General features: G+C 50.2%; 1 protein-coding gene across 1 annotated transcript in view; it reads left to right on the plus strand.

The window, feature by feature from the left end:
* The window catches only part of LOC121271718 (proline-rich protein 12-like), a 65,955-nt gene that overhangs the window by 30,355 nt on the left and 15,273 nt on the right, over positions 1-20,327 (plus strand). The window contains exons 2-10 of the mRNA XM_041177903.1: positions 155-267; positions 1,858-2,019; positions 4,282-7,856; positions 10,166-10,685; positions 13,172-13,482; positions 15,763-15,879; positions 17,391-17,648; positions 18,725-18,841; positions 20,039-20,172. Coding sequence (XP_041033837.1) covers positions 155-267; positions 1,858-2,019; positions 4,282-7,856; positions 10,166-10,685; positions 13,172-13,482; positions 15,763-15,879; positions 17,391-17,648; positions 18,725-18,841; positions 20,039-20,172 — 5,307 coding nt within the window. The remainder of the gene's footprint in view (positions 1-154; positions 268-1,857; positions 2,020-4,281; positions 7,857-10,165; positions 10,686-13,171; positions 13,483-15,762; positions 15,880-17,390; positions 17,649-18,724; positions 18,842-20,038; positions 20,173-20,327) is intronic.

The following is a 20,327-nucleotide window of genomic DNA, read 5'->3' on the forward strand; positions in this document are numbered from 1 at the left end:
AGTTGGTGTCTCTCTGCTGGGGGGTGGGGGGGTTGTGGGGTCGGTGATGGGTTAACTGAGGCCAGTTCAAGACTCTTTCCTTCTTCCAATATGCCAATCTTTCGCTGCACACTTAATAACTGCTTAATTTTAAAAAAATTTAATTCTTATCTAGTCTGGTGTATGGCGGATCTCGCAGTTCACACCCAGAAACAGACATCCTGCATAGACAAGCGTATGCAACGCCCCATCCTCTCCAAGGCTATGCGACCAACCATCATCCTGCTGGTGAGTAGCCATTTTATTTATTTTTTTGCTTTGTTTGTCAGATCACTGGTTAGGCCAGCATTTTTATTGCCCGTCCCTAATTGCCCTTGAGAAGGTGGTGATGAGCTGCCTTCTTGAACCGCCTCAGTCCCTGTGGTGTAGGTACACCCTCAGTGCTGTTAGGGAGGGAGTTCCAGGATTTTGACCCAGCGACAGTGAAGGAACGGCCGATATATTTCCAAGTCAGGATGGTGTGTGGCTTGGAGGGGAACTTCCAGGTGGTGGTGTTCCCATGTATCTGCTGCCTTTGTCCTTCTAGATGTTAGTGGTTGTGGGTTTGGAAGGTGCTGTCAAAGGAGCCTTGGTGAGTTGCTGCAGTGCATCTTGCAGATGGTACACACTGCTGCTGCCACTTTGTCAGGGATGGAGGGAGTGAACGTTTGTGGATGGGGTTCCAGCCAAGCAGGCTGCTTTGTCCTGGATGATGACGAGCTTCTTGAGCGTTGTGGGAGCTGCACTCATCCAGGTACGTGAGGGGTATTCCAGCACACTCCTGACTTGTAGACGTTTGACAGGCTTTGGGGGAATCAGGAGGTGATTTATTCACATAGTGACATTGGATTAACCATTAAACGCGCAAGAACACTGGGTTGGGGCGCTAACCTGTGAAGCTAAGGAATAGAAAACAGCTTCTACCCCATCACGCACCACAGTGCTGTCACTTAAGATTTCAGTGTTGTCATTAACATTTTGCCTAACATGCAGTGAGGGATGTCCAATAGCAGTGCAGTTATAGATTTTGTTCTATGATTGGGTTTATGCCTTGAGGGCACATTTTGACTGTGTGAGACACCTCATTATATTGAAATATTGGCTACAGACCCATCATTGGCAATGGGAGCAATCTGAGACCAAAACTCTGCCGATGATTGTACATGGCCTGTTTTGCTCTTCACTATTTTTGCTTCATTGTGGCTATTAATATTTCCCCTTCCTGCCCCCAGTGCGAGTGTTAGGAGATTGAGTAGGCCTGGTGTCCAGAGGCTCATTTCCACTTCATTGCTGTGGAGGAAGTAGAGGCTTACGGAAGAAAAGCCGGTTATCAGCCATGGCTGAGTGGGTCGCACTCTTGCCTCTGACTCATACGGTTGTGGGGTTCGTGTCCCATTCTGGAGACTAGGCTGCCTCTCCAATGCAAAGTTGTCTGATGGAGTGCTGCGTTGTCTGAGGTGTCCCCTTTCGGATGGGATTTTAAACCAAAGCCCTGCCTCCTCTCTTGGGTGGGTCCCACAGCACTATTTCAAAGAAGAGCGGGGACGCTCTGTCCTGTGTCCTGGCCAATATTTATCCCTCAATCAACATTACAGAAAGTGGTTGTCACATTGCTGTTTGTGGGAGCTTGCTGTGCGCAAACTGGCTACTGCGTTCCCTACATTACAACGGTGACTACATTTCGAAAAGTACTTCGTCGGCTGTGAAGCGCTTTGGGGCATCTTGAGCCTGTGAATGGCGCTATATAAATGCAGGCTCTTTCTTTTCCTCCTACACACTTCCAACAAAATGCATTTGTGGTTTCTAAACTTAACGGATTTTTCATTTGTTCTGTCTTAGGCCTGTCGGGCTTGTTCGAGACCGGGCTTCACCATGCTGGCAGCACCACCCCAGACGCATCTGTCATGAACCTCATCTCCGCTCTGGAATCACGGGCTCCGCAACCTGGACCCTCTGCCTCCTCCCTCCTCTCACAGTTCCGAACTCCATCCTGGCAGACAGGTAAGATGCAATGTGAGGTGTTAACTGTCTTTCCTCTAGTACACTGCAGTGATGGTTTTCCAGCTCTTTCTCACCTCCCCCATTATTTACGAACTAGTCTCTCAGATAGGAGGTGGGGGAGGGGGGTGTGTGGTCAGCAATCTCAATAGCAGCAAGAGTCACTTGTAAACCAGTTAATAATCATATAAATATGTTTGATTGATAAGAATTAATGGTAAATCATAATGTGATTGGGCAGAGTCAACATGGTTTTGTGAAAGGGAAAGTGTTTAACTGGAACTTTTTGAGGAAATAACAGCCAAAGTGGATATAGGGGAACCTGTAGATGTGCTGTACTCAGATTTCCAAAAGGCATTTGATAAGATGCCACACGCAAGATAAGTGCACATGGTGTAGGAGGGCAATATATTAGCATGGATAAAGGATTGGTTAGCTAATAGGAAGCAGAGAGTAGGGATAAATGGGTCTTTTACGGGTTGGCAAGCTGTCACTTGGGGAGTGCCATAGGAATCAATGCTGGGGCCTCAGCTATTTGAGGAAAGGTTGAACAGGGTTGGGCCTATACCCATTGGCGTTTAGAAGAACGAGAGATGATCTTAGTGAAGCATATAAGATCCTGAGGGGACTTGATAGGAGGATGTTTCCACTTGTGGGGGAGACTAGAACTATGGGGACATGATTTAAGAATAAGAGGTCTCCCTTACAAGACTGAGATGAGGATTTTATTTTCATGTAGAGAGTTGTTCATGTGTGGAATTCTCTTCTTCAGAAAACAGTAGAGGCTGGGTCGTTGATTTTATTCAAGGCTGCGTTAGATTGATTTTTTTTTCTGATAGGCAAGGGAGTCGAGGGTTATGGGGGGTGTGGACAGGATAGCCGAGTTAAGATCACACCCAGATTAGCCATGATCTTATAGACTGGCAGAGCAAACTCGAGAGGCCAAATGGCCTAGTCATACTCCTAAGTCCTTTGTTCCCTTGAACTGCACTTGAGTCCTCAATGAGTCGCATGGGGGGCCCCTGCAGTTGCAGGTCGCAGACCCCAGTTCTAGGAGGTGCAATCTGATATTGCCCCTCCCCCACCCCCATCCCTCCTCCATCATCTGCCTTTGATCCTCAGTTGGTGAGTGCACTGAAGCAGCAAGATCTCGTCACCAAACCACCCTGGGCTCTGTCAAGTTGGCTCATCAGAGCCGAGGCATCAGTCGTAATGGCTTGGGGAGTGGTGGAGAATAAGGGTGAGGACAGGATGGGGCGCACTTACAGTTCCCTCCTTTGGAGATGTGGCTCACGAACGCTGGGGCCTATGTTTACTGGCCCCCACGCTGACCCACTAAGTTAAGTGGACCTAACGGTTGAAAGGTCTGAGCCTCAGTGCCTTCATCTCACCTTATCCATATGTCCTTCTATTCCTGTCTCGGCTAATAAAGGAACTCCTGCACCAGTCAAAACCTTCAGGACAGAAAGCATGAGCTAAACGATTATTTTACGTAGCACATTATCACCTGGGATGCGCTGCCTGAAAAGGGTGGTGAAAGCGGCATCGTTCATATCAAGGGAACTGGCTAGACACCTGGAAAGGAAAATAATTGCAACAAGTGGATCAAATTGGAAAAGCTCTTTCCAAAGATTTTAGTCGATGTAAAGACGATATTCCCACTTGTGGGAAACTGGAACGAGAGGCCATCAGATAGTCACTGATAAATCCAATCGGGAATTCAGGAGAAACTTCTTTAGCCAGAGCAGGGTTAGAATGTGGAATTCACTACTGCAGGGAACGGCTGAGGTGAAGAGGTAGACGCATTTAAGAAGGAGATGGATAAACTCACGAGTGAGAAAGGAATAGAAGGATATGTGGATAAGGTGAGATGAAGTAGGAAGCGGGGGGGATGCTTGTGTGGAGCGTAAACACCTGCATGGACTTTGTTGCATATTTTATATATTTGATTTTCAGATCAATGCAGAGATGGTTTCAAAGTGTGCAGGAAATTTATTTACAGAGTTTTATACAATTCTTTAAACGGTCTACACCATGCTTACAGCTCAGTATCTAATAGCTTCTCTGTGCCTGTTTACTTTGCTCTAAGTCAACACCCAGGCTTAACCAATCAAGCACAGAGAGCATAGATCAGTTAGACCCACATAATTAAACACAGAATATTTAACACCGCAGACCTGTTGGGCTGGAAGGCCTGTTTCTGTGTTGTAAAATCTATGCCAAATAATCTCTCTCTCTCTCTCTCTCTCTCTCTCGTCTTTGTAGCCATGCACACCCCGGGACCAGCGGAGTTATTCATCTCCGGGGCCATTCCTGGTTCTGGGACTTTTCCATCTTCATCTGCCCTCTCAGCCTATCAACACCCGGCTTCATTCAGTGGGCGGAGTTTCCCGGTGACGTCATCGCTGACCCTTCAGGATGCCACCTTCAGCCCGAGCTCCAATGGGTTGCTGTCACCTCACGACCCCCTCCTCCACATCAAGTCCTCACAGTCCAGCGTCCCGTCCTCGTTGACCTTTGACCGCCTCGGCAGCGCCGTCCTGGGCACCGGCTTGCCATCTCAGAGCTCGGCCTACCGCACGGCACAGGAGTCGGCCTCCCGGCACCTACAGTCACAGTTCAACCTGCTCTCCTCGCCGCTGGGGCCTTCGGAACAGGCCTCGCAGCTGTACAACACCTCGGTCTTCTCCAGCTCGCCGGCCTCCGGCATCGAGCGAGCCATCCCCCGCCAGGACAGCGTGATTAAGCACTACCAGCGGCCCTCCAGCGCGCAGGCCCAGCTGCCTGCCTCCCATCACTCCTTGCAGCACTACCTGAGCTGCGGAGGGAGCCACAGTTTCCAACAGATGCCGCGGCACTCGACCCTCTCCTGCAGCCCCCTCGGTGACCAGTCCCCGGTGAGCAGCGAGGGCAGCCAGAAGAGTTCCCAGGCACGTGGCGAGCACTCGCAGAGCTACAGACCCATCATTCAGTCGCCGGGCTACTCCTCGTCCTCCTCCTCCTCAAAATCGAAGAGTTACTCGGCTTCGAGGCAGGCCCAAAGGGCCACTGCCACCCCCAAGTGCCAAAGCATCTCCTCCAGCGGCCAGTCCCACAACTTCTCCTCCTCGACGCCCAAGGCCAGCTCGGTGATCTCCAGCCAGCCCCAGGCCTACTCCCCGGGCCAGTCGCAGAGCCTGCTGAGCATGAGCCAGTCGCAGAGCTACAGCGTGACGCAGGCCCAGAACCTGGCCGCCGTCACCCAGTCGCCGGGCTACACTTCCAGCCAGTCCCAGGACCTGACCACCGTGAGCAAGGCCCAGAGCTACTCCAGCGGCCAGTCGCAGGCCCTGCAGACGTGCGTCAGCCAAGCGCAGAACTACTCGCCGGAGCAGCTGCAGGGCCTGTCGTCCGTCGGTTCCATCCAGAGCTACGGTGTCCAGTCGGAGCCCCACTCGTCGGTCACTCAGGGCCAGAGCTACGTCCCCGCTCACTCGCAGGGGATGCCGACCGCCAGCCCGTCTCTCAGCTACGCCACCGGACATTCCCCTGCCTTGAGCTCCCACGGCCAGTCGATCGTTTATTCTTCAGCCAGCCACGTTCAAAGCCTGCCAGAGGCCAGCCCCTCTCAGATAATCCGGCCCCTCCAGTCCCCGACTGGGAGCAGGTCCCAAAGCGTCACCTCCCCGGAACAGTCTCAGAAGTACCTGTCCTCCGTTCTGTCCCCTTCGTTCATACAGTCGTCCCACTCGCAAAGCTTCCAGTCCTCCCAGCCACCGCTGGAGAGAACGCCATCTTACGGCAAGACGAAATCTGACTCGGACTTGCTCTCGTCGGAGAGGACGGAGGACGAGGACTTCCTCATTCAGCACCTGTTGGACTCCCAGAGCCCGCCCCGAGTCTCGACCCAGAGCCTGGTGGAGTGCGAGGACCGGGCCCCCAAGAGCATCGTTTACGAAATGTCCAAGTCCGAAGAGAGGTACCACCTGCAGAGCGTCATCAGGACGAACTCGAGCCTGGACAGTCAGGTTCTGGAGATGTCCTTGCAGGGTCTGAAGGAGAAAAAGAAAGGCGAGAGGCAGAAAGAGTACGGGCACAGCCGCTCTTCCGCAGACGCCTTGGTGACCTCGGTGGTACACTACAGCCATCAGCCCAACAGCATTGACAGCCTGGCTCAAGACATCAAGAAGTCAGTCGATCACCTCCAGACCCCCCACCTGGACGGGTCCAGCAAAGAGATCAACCCGGCCCACTCTTACCTGCAGAAAACGCCGGAGCAGAGCTCCCGGGCCCATCACATGGCGTCCGAGGCCTCCCAGCTGGAGCCGCACAGCATCCTGCAGAACCAGCAGAGCTCGCAGATGATGCTGGACACCTCGCCGGAGATGCAGCTGCCCCTGGCGCACCAAGCCCCCAGCCAGCAGTCCCAGCTGCTGCAGTCGGTGCTGACCCACACCCAGAGCCAGATGCAGGCGCAGCAGAGGAAGGTGCAGACCCCGCTGGACGTGCACATGATGGAATCGCAGCGCCTGCATTCCGAGGCCCAGTCACCCCAGCTGCAGATGCTGGAGGTCCACCTGCAGAGCCAGCAGATGCAGGCCCACGTGCGCTCGCAGTCGATGGACGTCCACCCGCACGCGCCACCCATGGACTCGCACCTGCTGGACTCCCACCAGATCCAGGCGGACCCCCAGTCACCTCAGCTGCAGGGGTCGCTCCAGTCCGAGCGCCTGCAGTCCGAGGGCATGGAGGGCCTCCCTCAGCCAGAGAGCATGCAGCCCCAGGAGATGCAGGAGTTCCTGGAGCCTGACCTCCACCTGGAGAGCCACCTTTCCCAGACCGGCCAAGTCCAGTCCCAGCAGCACCTGCTTCCCGAATCCGGCGAGACCTTGCAGCTGGATACCTCGGAGCCTTCCCAACAGGTCTCCCAGCAGCAGATGGAGCCCAAGGACCAGTTCAGCTCGGCCAGCCCCCAGAGCACCAAACAGAGATTTGTCCCCCTCACCTCGATCTGCTTCCCGGACTCGCTCCTGCAGGACGAGGAGCGGAACTTTTTTCCGGGAATGGAGGACATGTTTTGCTCTGCGCCTTGTGGCAACGAGGAGTACAGCAAGCAGCCGTGCGGCGATGAGGGCAACCAGGCGATGGACAGGAGCAACGGCATGAAGTCCAGCTTCGAAATGATGCACTCGAACCAGAGTTTCCAGGGCTACTGCGCCTCAGAGACCGGCAACAGCCAACAGAACGTCCACTTGGACCTCGACTCGGTTGCCATGAAGCCCGAGCTGGAGTCCACCGTTCAGACTGAGCACCTGGGCCTGACTCAGCCGAGCCACGGGCCTACGAGCGCCGATATCAAGTCGCCCCTGACGACCGCGAGCTTCTGCTCCATGAAGACCAAGAAGTTCTTGAAGACCTCCTCCCTGCATCTCCTGAAGAAGAAGGACTCTCCCCCTCAGCCGCCAAAGAAGAACTACGCCCAGGAGTACGAGTTTGAGGACGAGGAGAAAGAGGACGTGCCGGCCGACATCCGGCTGAACAACCGTCGGCTCCCGGATCTGCTCCCCGACCTGATTTCCAGCTGCCGGACCAGGACCAACATCAGTCCGGTCTCCGACATCGACTTCTGCTCTGGCAACAACCTCAACGGGGGCAAGAAGAAAACAAAGCGGGCCTCGAAGCCCAAGGAGAAAGGGCCTCCGAGGCCGAGGGGTCGGCCGAGAATCCGGCCCCTCGAGCCACCTCAAGGTGTGGCCCAAGATGGGCCCAAAAAGAGGGGGCGCGGCAGGGGAAGGGGCAAGAAGATTGCAGAGAGTGAAAACGAGGGCTTTAAAATGGAAAAACAAGTAAAATCCAGCAAGGTAAAGGCACCTTTCACTTATTTCCCTATTTTAAAGGCAGTTTGAACCAGGAGAGTGTGAAATTTCATGTTGAATAGCTTTATTAGAAAAACACAGGACATTTGTTTTTTAGCGTCATAGAGGTCGACAGTAATGAAAAAGGCCCTTCGGCCCATCAAGTCTGCGCCGGTCAAATAAGTATCGAACTATTCTAATCCTGTTTTGCAGCACTAGGCCCATAGCCTTGTACGCCATGGCATCGCAAGTGCACATCCAAATACTTCTTAAATGTTATGAGGAACGTAGCCTTTTATGTTCTGGAAGACGTTGCCTGAGAGTGTGGAGGAGGCAGGGGGGGTATTCGTGAGGGAATTAGACTGACATCCGAAAAGGGAGAATGTGCAGGGTGATGGGGAGAAAGTGGGGGGGGGGGGGGTTGGTGGTGGCATGAATTGGTCCTTTGGAGAGCCAGCGCAGACATGATGGGCTGAATGGCCTCCTTCTGTGCTGTAGCCCTTCTGCGTTGCCTGAAAGGGCAGTGGAAGAACTTAAGAAGTAGGAGTAGGCCGTTAGGCTCCTTTAATGCCCTGGCATCTCTGTAGGATCATGGCTGATCTGCCCTTGGCCTCAAATGCGCTTTCCTACCTGCCTCCCATAAACCTTTTAAATCAAAAATCTGTCTAATTCAGCCTGGATTCATTGACCCAGCCTCCACTGCTCCGTGGGGAAGAGAATTCCAAAGATTAGCGCCCCTCTGAGAGAGGAATTTCCCCCTCATCTTCACCTTAAAAGGGAGACACCTTATTCTGAAATGGTGCCCTCATGAAGGGAGAAAGGATCTACCCTGTCAAGCCCCAGACTGAATAACTGTCAAAGGGACATTGGATGAAAACTTGCAAGGAAAGAAATTGTGCAGGGCTGTGGGGAAAGCATGGGAGAAGTGGACTATTTGGCTAGCTCAAGAGCCAGCACAGGTATGATGGGCTGAATGGCCTGGGTCTGAAGACGTTTCCCACAGCCTCATCCCTGTGGCCCTTTTTCAACAACGGCTTTCATTTATATAGCGCCTTTGAAGTAAAAACACACCCTAAGGCGCCTCAGAATAAGGGGCTGATCATTTCGGATTGGGATGAGGAGAAATTACTTCACTGAAAGGGTTGTGTATCTTTGGAATTCTCTCCCTCCCCCCCCCAGAGGGTTATGGAGAATATGTTTAAGGTTGGGATAGACAGATTTTTTGATCTCTTGGCTATTTTTTGGGATGAGGGGAGCAGGCGGGAAATTGGAGCTGAGGCCCAAGATCAGCCACGATCGTGTTGAGTGTCTGAGGGCGCTCAAGAAGCCAGCTGTCTCTTCCTCTGACCTCTCGTTTTTTTATTGCTTAAAAATATTAAATCATGCCTCTCTTTGTGTGTGGACCACTCCCCTGTGAAAGTGTCGTGAGCTGAACCAGTGTGTTGAGTGGCTAAAAGCAAACTTATGACGTTGTTGCTAGCTTATTCTATTGGCCCCTGAGATGAGATTATCCAACGATGAGTAAACTGGGCCTATACTGTCTGGATTTTAGAAGAATGAAAGGTGATCTAATTTAACATACAAGATTCTGCAGGGGCTTGGTAGACACTGAGAGGTTGTTTCCGCTGGTTGGGGAATCTAGAACACGGGGGCATATTCTCAGGATAAGGGACTGATTATTTAGGACTGAGATGAGGAGAAATTTCTTCTCCTTTGAGTCTCTGGAACGCTCTACCTCAGAGGGTTGTGGATGCTTCATCGTTGAGTAAATTTAAGACTGGGATAGACATATTTTTGGTCCCCCAGGGAAAGAAGAACATAAGATGCCAGGGGAAGAGATGTTGCGAAACTTGGCCAAACACTTAGTCCAATAAGTAGATTTCAAGTTGTGTCTTGAGGAGGGAGAAGCAGAGAAATTTTGGGAGAGAGAATTCCAGAGCTTGGGGCCTAGACAGCTGAAGGCTTGGCCACCTGTGGTGGTGCAAAGAGGTGAAGAATGCCCAAGAGGCCAGAGTTGGAGGAACCAAGTGTTCTAAGGATGCAGGAGGACCACTTGTAATCTCGATTCACTGTCTTCCATCTCATTGCCTCCAAATGAAGACTCTTTCCAATGCCTCCTGTTTTTAACTCATTTTTTCACGGGTGCTTCTTATCTCCTCCTGTCCTCGAAGCTTAGCATCTGTAAATCATTCATTTTTAACTAGCCTGCTTCTCCTTGCTGTTTCTAGCCTTGTTGCCTGTCACGATAATCTTGCCTCATCACTCAATTTAAAAAATAAAAACATGGTTATGTGTGTATTTTCCCCCCTTTAAAGGGCAAGGTTCAAGGGTCAAAGGCAGGTGACCTTTTATCCATCGAGGCTCCAGAGTCTCTCCCAACGGAAGGTGTCTTAGAGAACAGTCAAACCCAAGAAAAGATCAAGAAGAAGATAAAAGAGGTTGAGGAGAAACAGCCGGAGATGAAATCAGGATTCATGGCATCGTTCCTGGACTTCCTGAAGTCGGGCAAGCGGCAGCAGCTGCCGGCCACGACCTCCAGCCCGCAGAAAGGGCGGCCTTCGTCGGTCATTAACCAGCCCTCGCAGGCTTCGTTCGGCCTGGCGCAGTCCATGCTGTCGGGGCCCCTGGACGCCTCGGAGAGCGACAGCCTCATGAGCTGCACCAGTCCCTGCAAGAGGTTCGACGATGACCTCAAGAAGAACCTGGAGACCCTGCCTTCGTTCTCGTCCGACGAAGAGGATTCCGTCAGCAAGAATCAGGACTTGCAGAAGAGCATCACCTCTGCCATCTCTGCCCTCTACGACCCAATGGATCGCAAGGAGAATGACGGCACAGGTAACGTGTTCTGTTTGGAAAAGTGAGGGAATCAAGGGATGTGGCGATCAAGCAAGAAAGTGGAGTTGAGTTAGAAGATCAGATCAGAGCAGGCTCAAGGGGCCCAAAGGCCTACTCCAGATCCTATGTTATGAGTACAAAAGCAGGGGAGTTATGCTGAACCTTTATAAAGATCTGACTAGGCCACAACTACAGCATTATGTCCAGTTCTGGTCACCATACTTTAGGAAGGACGTGAGGGTCTTTGAGAGGGTGCAGAGGAGATTTACCAGAATAGTTCCTGAGGTGAGGGATTTTAGTTTTAAGGCTAAGATTGGAAAGGCTGGGGTTGTTCTCCTTGGAGCAAAGGAGATTGAGGGGGAGATTTGATAGAGACGTAAAAGATAATGACAGGCTTGGATAAGGTAGACAGAGAAAAACTGTTCCCATTAGCTGATGGTACAAGGACTAGGGGATGCAGATTTAACGTTTTGGGCAAGGGTAACATAGCGGGATGCGAGGAAGAACTTTTTTATGCAGCGAGTGATAATGACCTGGAACTCGCTGCCCACGTGGGTGGTGGGAGTGGAGACGATCAATGATTTCAAAAGGAAATTGGATGGACACTTGAGGAAGATAAACTTGCAGGGTCACGGGGATAGAATGGGGGAATGGGACTTGACTGGGGTTGCTCCACAGAGAGCTGGCATGGACTCGATGGACCGAATAGCCGCCTCCTGTGTCCTAATGACTCTTTTCGTCAACCACATATTGTTTGCGCTGGGTTTCATTTTGGAGGGGAATGTGGTACATTTTGTGCTTCTGAATGTGAGGGAGGGGTGGGTCTTTTTTTAACTGCTTTCAATCAATTAACTATTTAATTGCCAGAAATTCTGGATGGGGTTCAGACTACTTTGGTCGCAGGCTTGCTCTCGGTAATTCTGGAGTGTGTGAGTTTAGCTTTAGGACTAGCCACAAGAACCAGAGTTAGTGTGAGAAAACTTTTTGTTTTATACAGTGAGTTGTTAAGTCCTGGAATTCACTGGCTGCAGTGTTGAAGGAATCAGGACTCACGAGTAACTTTCAAAAGATAATTGGGTGAATCCTTGAGGGTAAAAGTTACAGGGCTATGGGGAAACAGCAGGACAGTCAGATTCATTGGGTAGCTCTACCAAAGAGCCAGGACAGGGGCGTTGGGTCAAATGGCCTCTTTCTGTGCTCTATCATGATGAGTCTATGACTGTACTTTGTGTGATGGATGAACATTGGGCAAGAAAGGCTTGATTCTGTAAATGCAGTGCAGAGCTCTCTCGACACTGCCTGCCACTGATTCCGTAATCTAGCTGGCCCGTTTTGGCCCTGACTCCAAATGTTTCGCCATTTCTGTTTTGCAAGGGGCCGTTGACTGAGTAAGATGGGTAACACAACGCCAGCCTTGGTGCCTGGGAAGAAAATGGAATGCGTTGGCCCAAGCTTTCTCTCCTTTAGCCCGACCTGCCAACTTTACCTGGAGATGGTGCTGAAAAAGATTCACTAAAGGAACTGAGAAGTTATAGCTGTCAGGATTGACTGAATTCGCTGCAGAGCTTTGAGGGTTGTCCGAATTTAAGTCTTTAAAATTATGAAGCGATTTGAGAGGGTTTTTTTTTAGCAAAGACATTTAGACTCCTGGAGGAGTCCAAAACTAGAGACCCATCAATACAGAATAGCCGCTAATATATCCAGTAGGGAATTTGAGAGAAAACTCTCTACCTAGAGAGTTATGAGAACGTGGAACTTGTTTTCACAGAGAGTAGCTGAGGTGAATGGTGTAGATACATTTAAGGGGAAACTGGATGTTCAGCTCGGCTGGAGTTCGTGGGAGAGAAACAAATGGGTTTATGTTGGTGTGGTGAGATGAAGCTGGTTGGGAGGGTGCTCGTGCGGAGCATAAACACCAGCACGGACCAGTTGGGCTGAATGGCCCGGTTCTGTGCTCTAAATTCTACATAGAACACCATACCCTTTTGGAGATCACCTTGCAGATGAGGGGATTGAGTTTTTCCTGGTTCTGGTCCGTGGGGGATTTATTTTGCCATGGCACACAGTGAATGCCGGAAAATTGAGCAGGGAGGAATGCGCGCCCATAAGTAGTCCCCCCGCGCACACTTTGTTCCATCCATCGGCATTTGAGAAAACAGTTGATGCAAACCAAACTCGGAAGAAACCTCTTCACCCAAAGAGGGGTGAGAATGGGCATGATCGAAGTGAATAGTAGATATACTTAAGGGGAAGCTGGACAAGCATACGAGGGAGAAAGGAATAGAGGGTTACAACGATGGATTTAGACTAGGAAAGATGGGAGGAGGCTCAAGTGGAGCATAAAGACCGGCATGGACTGGGCAGGCTCCATACCTTTATATCCTATGAAAAATCAGGTTACTTCAAAGAGGAAAAGAAAACTAGGGAGACGGTAAGCCGCTCCTTCGATCTGACTGTTTCCATTTCAATCTGCGTTGCTTTGTCAGATAATATGGTTGTCGAAGATAAAGAAGTGAGCACCTCACCTTCTGAGGCCTCCCAGCCGGAGCAGGCCGCACCCCCATCCCCAGTCTTGCCTAAGGAGCCTATCCCAGAAGAAGAGCCTTCTCCTGCCCCAGAGTCCCCACCGCAGCCGGAAGAGAGGGAGGCACCTTCCCCGGTCAAGCTCGCCAAGAAGCAGGACTCTGTGGCCATTTGTGGAGAGACTGACGAAGATGACGAGGAGAGTGGCGGAGAGGGCGCCATCCGGAAGTGGGATGAGTTTGTCATCAAAATCGACGACATTAAAGAACTTAAGGTAAGAAACAATTTTCACACATGTACAACACTTAGCATCAAATTAACCAGTCAATCCAGCATTGCTTGTACCTCCTATTGACCACTCTTGATGACATCATTGATGGGGCGGAACTTCCTGCTTCTTGGCAGGAAGTAGATCAAAATGGCTGACATCCAGCAGGCAAAAAGGTGGAAGTAAGAACATATTTTTGTGATTCTAGCATTTTTTTTTTCCCCCATGTAGATACTGAGGGAAGAGCTTTTGAGTAGGAAATATTTCCTTAAATCTCCCGCTCTTTGCAAGAGAGTGCTGGGGCAGGCCCCTAGCTGCCGCTCACCAACCCCACCCCCTTTTAGTGGGGTATAATTTAGTCCTTCGGTAGTGTTTCCTATTGGGGCATGTGGCCCTTTGGGAATTGTATAAAAAGTCGTCATTATGGCACACAAGGAGGCTATTCGGCCCATTGAGTCTCTATGAAGGTTTGGAAGGTACCCAACTGCAAACAGTTTGTTATTTTCTCAATGTTAAAAACCACAAGCTAATCTCTCTTGAGATCTGCATGTTTGTGGGGTTGAAACATAGAATGTATTTTCATGTAGAAACATGGGTTAAAACTTGAAACCTTTAGCCCACTTATCGAGAGAGAAATCTTAATAGGGAGTGGCGGTTATGTTAGTGGGCTAGTAATCCAGGCGTCTGAGTGAGTCCAGAACTAGGGAGCACTGTTTTAAAATTAGGGGTCACCCTTTTAGGACAGAGATGAGGGGAAATTTTTGTGTGATTTTGGAACTCTCTGCCCCAGAAGGTGGTGGAGGCGGGGTCATTGAATATTTCTAAGGCTGAGGTAGATAGATTCTAAGGGAATCAAAGGTTGTCGGGAGTGGATGGGAATGTGGAATTTGAAACACAAAACAGATCAGCCATGATCTCAATGAATGGCAGAGCAGGCTCGAGATGCCGAATCTACTTCTGATCCTATTTCGTATGTATAAAACAAACAAGAATTCTAATCCCACCATGGAAGTTTGAGAATTTGAATGAAGTTTAAATAATCTTGAAAATTTAAAAAAAATTGGTATCAGTAAAAGCAAAGCTGTTGAATTGTTTGTTTGCAAATTGAATGAAGGGATTCGATGACAGGATGGGTTTATAATATGATCAGTGAGTAATAATATGAATTAAAAATTGCCTCAACCTCTTTTATTCACTCATTCCAAAAAAATCAATAGGTTCCTTGGTCTGGATTACTAGCCCATTAACATAATTACTATGCTACCATGTCCCTGTAGTTTTGAAGGAGAAGTAACATCCTCCTCAGGCAGAGGAGGTTACAGAGAAATATAATGGGAATGTTCAAAATTACAAAGGGTTTTGATAAGAGTAAATAGGGAGAAAGATTTTACCCTGGTTGGAGAGTTAGTAACCAGAGGTCACAGGTTTAAGATAATTGAGCAAAGAACTAATGGACTGGTGAGTACATAAAATAACATTTTTACAAACTGCTTTAAAGACATTGATTTTCTTATTGATATGATATATTACATACTAACCTATAATATGCGAACTATCGTGCTGTTTTGAGGGGAAAGGAAATTGAATAAATGCTTAGAATTTTACAGCCCAGAAACTGGTGTCACACAAACTTTCTTCTTTTTCTTTGGGATTTGGCAGTGTTGGCAAGGCCAGCATTTGTTGCCCATCACTAATTGCCCTTGAACTGCGTGGTTTGCTAGGCCACTTCAGAGGGCAGTTAAGAGTCAGCCACATTAGTGTGGGCCTGGAACCACATGTAGGCCAGACCAGGTAAGGATGGCAGATTTCCTTCCCCGAAAGGGCATTAGTGAGCCAGATGTTTTTTTTTTAAACAACAACAGATGATAGTTTCGTGGGCCACCATTACTGAGACTAGCTTTGAATTCCAGGTTTAATTAATTGAACTTAAATTCCACCAGTTGCTGTGGTGGAATTCGAACTCATGTCCGCGATTTCTAGTCCAATGACCACACCACCATCCTCCCGCCCTAACGCATCTCCTGGTTAAACTTGAAAAGGAATAGACTTGCAATGAGAAAAATATTATGTGGAAGGATCAGGGGTGTGGACTAGTTGGAAAGCTCTTTCAAAGAGCCGGCACAGGCATGATGGGATGAATGGCCTGCTTCTGTGCTGTTTCATTCTCTGGCCCAATGCCCCGTCGGTTGGAGGGCTTTTCTGTTGCATGGAATTGTTTGTTGCCCCCCCCCCCACCACCCCGAGTTTCGTTGTGGCTAACCGCTCAACCTACCTTCTGTTTCACAGCTCGCCATGCAAGCGGGAAGCGAACCTCCGCCAATTTGGCGGGTGCAGAAAGCCTCTCTACAGCAGTTTGTGCCTGAGGTGCGAGATGGGCAGCGCCACTTCTCTTCCAGCTCTCAGGTAAGCTCACCTGTCTCATTCTCTCTGAAGAAAGGAGAGCTTGCATGTCTTATGTCGGGCATGGCTCAATGGGCGGTGCTCCCACCTCTGAGTCGCAAGGTTGTGGGTTCAAGCCCCACTCCAGAGCACAAAAATGTAGGCCGATGCTCCACTTCAGTACTGAAGGAGTGCTGCACTGTCGGAGGTGCCGTTTCCCGGAATAGATGCTCAACCGAGAATCCTTTTGGCCCCTCAGATGGACGTAAAAGATCTCATGAAACTATTTCTAAGGAGGGCAGAGGAGACCTCCCCTGGCAAATACCTACACCTCGACTGACACTGCAGATACACAGATGGTCATTCTCACATGACTGATTGTGGACACTTGCTGTGCGCAAATTTGCTGCTGTGTTGGCTACATTACAACAGTGACAACACTTCATAAGTGCTTTGTGACACCCTGAGGTCATGAAAGGCACCATATAAATGCAGACCTTTCAAGCCTTTCCTTCTAGGGCTCCTTTCACAACCTCAGCGTTCCAAAGTGCTTTGAAGTATTTTCGAAGTGTGGTCACTGTTGTAATGTAGGGCATGTGGCCGCCAGTCTGCGCACAGCAAGCTCCCACAAACAGCAATGTGATAGTGACCAGATCACCTGTATTTTCAGTCGTGTTGGTTGAAGGATAAATATTGACCAGGACTCTGGGGAGAAGTTATTAGTTCCTTTTATGCCCAACTTAGAGGGCAGTTGTGGTGGGGCAGTGGGGAGGGGGGTGGGGGGGGGGGGCATTGGGGTCTGTGTAATGTCTACTTGCTCTTAAGGAGGATAGGGATGGGAGGGGCTTGGGGAGAGAATTCCAGAGGTTGGAGCAATCATTGGTCACCCTCTCATCCCTCCCCCAAACTGTGAGAAAAGCAGTTACTGCCAGCCGGGTTTTCAACAACAGCAGCTGGGCGCAGCAAGAATACTAACCTGATATGGAAATCCTACATTTTTGTCTCTCTCAGAGCCCATGGCTGCTGAGGTTTGAGTGCGGCTGATTGTTAGCCGGCCAGAGGCAGCTAACCCAGCGCAGCTGTGGGATCGAACCTGATGTCTGAAGTTTACAAGAAACAAAAAGAAAAATCATTCTTGGGATTTGGCTGGGCCAGCGTTTATTTCCCACCCCTAATTGTCCCGGAGAAGGTGGCGGTGAGCCGCAGTCTCGAGCCGCTGCAGTCTGTTAGGGAGGGAGTTCCAGGATTTTGACCCAGCGACAGTGAAGGAACGGCGACATATTTCCAAGTTGGGATGGCGCAAGTGTGGCTTGGGGGAATTTGGAGGTGGTGTTCCTGTGCACCTGCTGCCCCTGCCCTTCCTGGCGGTGGGTTTGGGAGGCGGTGATTGCTTGTTTTCTTTCTGGCAGTCCCAGCTAAGCCTCTGAGGGGAGGGGTGGGGGGTGAGCCCGTCTCGAAACGCTCGATGATGGGATTGTGAACCGAGCAATGAAATGTTCTCCCACCCACCACCCCCCGCTCCTCTTTCTCATTAGTACATCGAGTACCCGGATGAAGTGAAGACCGATTACCAGCGCCTGTACGTGAAGTTTCTGGAGAACATGGACAAGAAGGACTACGTGCGGATTTGCTCGAAGAAGCCCTGGCACAGGCCCCTGCACTTGGCCAAGAAGCAAGACTCCGTTGCCATCTCTGGCGAGACGGACGACGATGACGAGGAGAGCGGCGGCGAAGGGGTGTTCCGGGAGCGCGACGAGTTCGTCGTGAAGATCGACGACATCAAGGCACTTAAGGTAAAACCAAACCCCAGGTTAAAACGGCAACTTGCGCCCTTAACCCGGGAAGAAGCGACTCCCCCTCCCCCCACAACACACACAACGCACGTCCGACACAATTTGACGTAGAGTCACCGAGGGGGATGTTAGGGCAGATGGTGGTGGTCAAAAGGGGGAAGCATCTTAAAGAACAAGCGAGAGGCGGGGTGAGGCTTGGGGAGGGATTTGCAGAATTTAAAGCCTAGTTGAAGGCACGGCTGCCAGTGGTGTGACAGTGAAAGTTTGGGCATTTTCAACAGGCCATGATTGAGGCAGTGCCCATATCTCAGAGAGCGATAGGCCTGGGGGGATGACAAAGATAGGTGGAGGGGTGGCAGCATTGAGAGATTTGAAGACGAGCAGGAGGAATTTAAAATTGAGGTGCTGCTGGACCAAGAGCATCACTTCCGCCCCCTTGTGTCCTAACCTTCTACATATAAAGACCAGCGTTCCATTAGCCTTTTCGTGGGTCAGTGGGTTTGAACACTGAGGCAGTGATGGGGCTAATGGACTGTTCCTCGAGACGTTAAGCTTCTGTCTTAAAGGTGCCAACTCTTTGTTGGAATGTGGAGTTGGCGCTGGTGGCATATTCCGCTACAGCAGGCATCACTGCCTGCTTGGACAAGATATTGGCGGGGCGGCTCTCAACTGTGCCCCAAAACGAGTTGCTGCTTTCAGTAGAGAGGAGGAGGGGACATCTGGGGCTGTGGGACAATTGGAAAATCGATGAGTTTTTCACAGCTGGTGTTGCCAACCCTTCAGGACTGCCCTGGAGTCTCCAGGAGTCGAAGATTAATCTCCTGGACTGTGTAAGCAGCTTGGGAGAATAATTATCTGGGGAGAGAGGTTGTGTTTTTTTTTGTTCCATTTGCTTCAAATGCATTCGTTTATTTGTTTATAAAAATATCGGTGGTGGGATGAAAGGACGGTTAGGCGAGAGTGATTGGAGGCGGAGATAGTCATGTCATGAAACCTCCAGGACTATGTCTCAACTGGAGTTGGCAACCCTCTGACGATGCCCAAGAGGCGATTGATATGATCTTGTTTTTCCATAGCTCGCCATGCAAGCAGGACGGGAACCTCCTCCCATCTGGCGAGTGCAGAAGGCCTTGTTACAGAAGTTCACCCCGGAGATCAGAGATGGGCAGCGGCAATTCTGTGCAACCAGCAAAGTAAGGACGCCAGAAAGAAAAAGAGCTTGCATTTATGTAGCGCCTTTTGTGACACCCCCCCCCCCCCCCACCCCCCCCGCAGTGCTTTACAGCCAATGAAATACTTTCGGAGTGTGGTCGCTGACTTAATGTAGGGATTTGCATATCAATTTGCACGCAGCAAGCTCCCACAAACAGCAATGTGAAAATGACCAGATCATCTGTTTATTTGTAATGTTGACTGAGGGATAAATATTGGCCAGCACACCCGGGAGAACTCCACTCCTCTTTCAAGTAGTGTCACGGGGCCTTCTACCTCCACCAGAGAGAGTGACTTGACATCTCTTCCAAAAGATGGCGCCTCCAACAGTGCAACCCTTCAGTTCTGCACTGGGAGCGTTGGCCTAGATTTTGTGCTCGAGCCTCTGGATTGGGACTTGCACCCACGACCTTCTGAATCGGGGAGATGGAGTGTTACCAGCTGAGCCTCGCCTGACCCACAAGCCACTTTGCTGTCGCAAGTCAGCTAGCAATGGGCAATAAGTGCTGACTGCGCCACATCCTGAAGCAGGTTCCAGCCAAAGAACATGCTTTTCCTTAATTCTTTAATGGGATGTGAGTGTCGCTGGCAAGGCCAGCATTTGTTGCCCATCCCTAATTGTCCTTGAATTAAATGGCTTGCTAGGCCATTCAACGGGCAGTTAAGAGTCAACCACATTGCTGGGGGTCTGGAGTCACATGTAGGCCAGAGCAGGCCGAGGGTGGCAGATTTCCCTCCCTAAAAGGGCATTCGTGAACCAGGAGGGTTTTTGCGACAATCGATTATAGTTGTCGTGGTCACCATTACTGAGACGAGCTTCCTATTCCAGATTTATTAATCGAATTTAAATTCCACCAGCTGCTGTGGGATAAGCCAGAGCATTAGCCTGAGCCCCTGGATTACACGTCAAATGACATTACCACAACACCACTGTCTCCCCTGTGAGGTTTGGAAACCAAAATGAAAAGGCCCACTAACCGTATGGTAATTTTCCAAAATGGTTTCCTGACCTCCTTTATTTCCACCCCCCCCCCCCTCCCCCCCCAAAACACCCCCAACCCTCCAAGCATTCAGTGTAAACACCGTGGACAAGGTGATAATTCTACTCCCTTCCAGTTGACAACTGTTAAGCAACAGACAGATTCACAGGCCTAACATTCTGTCTTTTCCTGTTTCAGTATCTTGGGTACTTTGGTCATGCAAAAAACGAATACCAGCGGCTCTACGTTAAGTTCCTGGAGAACGTAAACAAAAAGGACTACGTCCGTGTTTGCTCCAAGAAGCCTTGGCATAGGCCGCAGCAATCCCTGAGGTACAGACATCCTGTCACCGGGACGACAGCTTTCGGTTTGCACTGGCGTTGGCGGTTGTTTGAGCTTCCTCCTTTTATAAAGAATGATTAAAGGATTGTTTGAAAAAGGGTTTTCGGGGGAGTGCTCGGGTGGTAGGCCCCAGTTTGTGCCTACA

The sequence above is a fragment of the Carcharodon carcharias genome, chromosome 31 (genome assembly GCF_017639515.1).
Source record: "Carcharodon carcharias isolate sCarCar2 chromosome 31, sCarCar2.pri, whole genome shotgun sequence".
NCBI classification, from domain to species: domain Eukaryota; kingdom Metazoa; phylum Chordata; class Chondrichthyes; order Lamniformes; family Lamnidae; genus Carcharodon; species Carcharodon carcharias.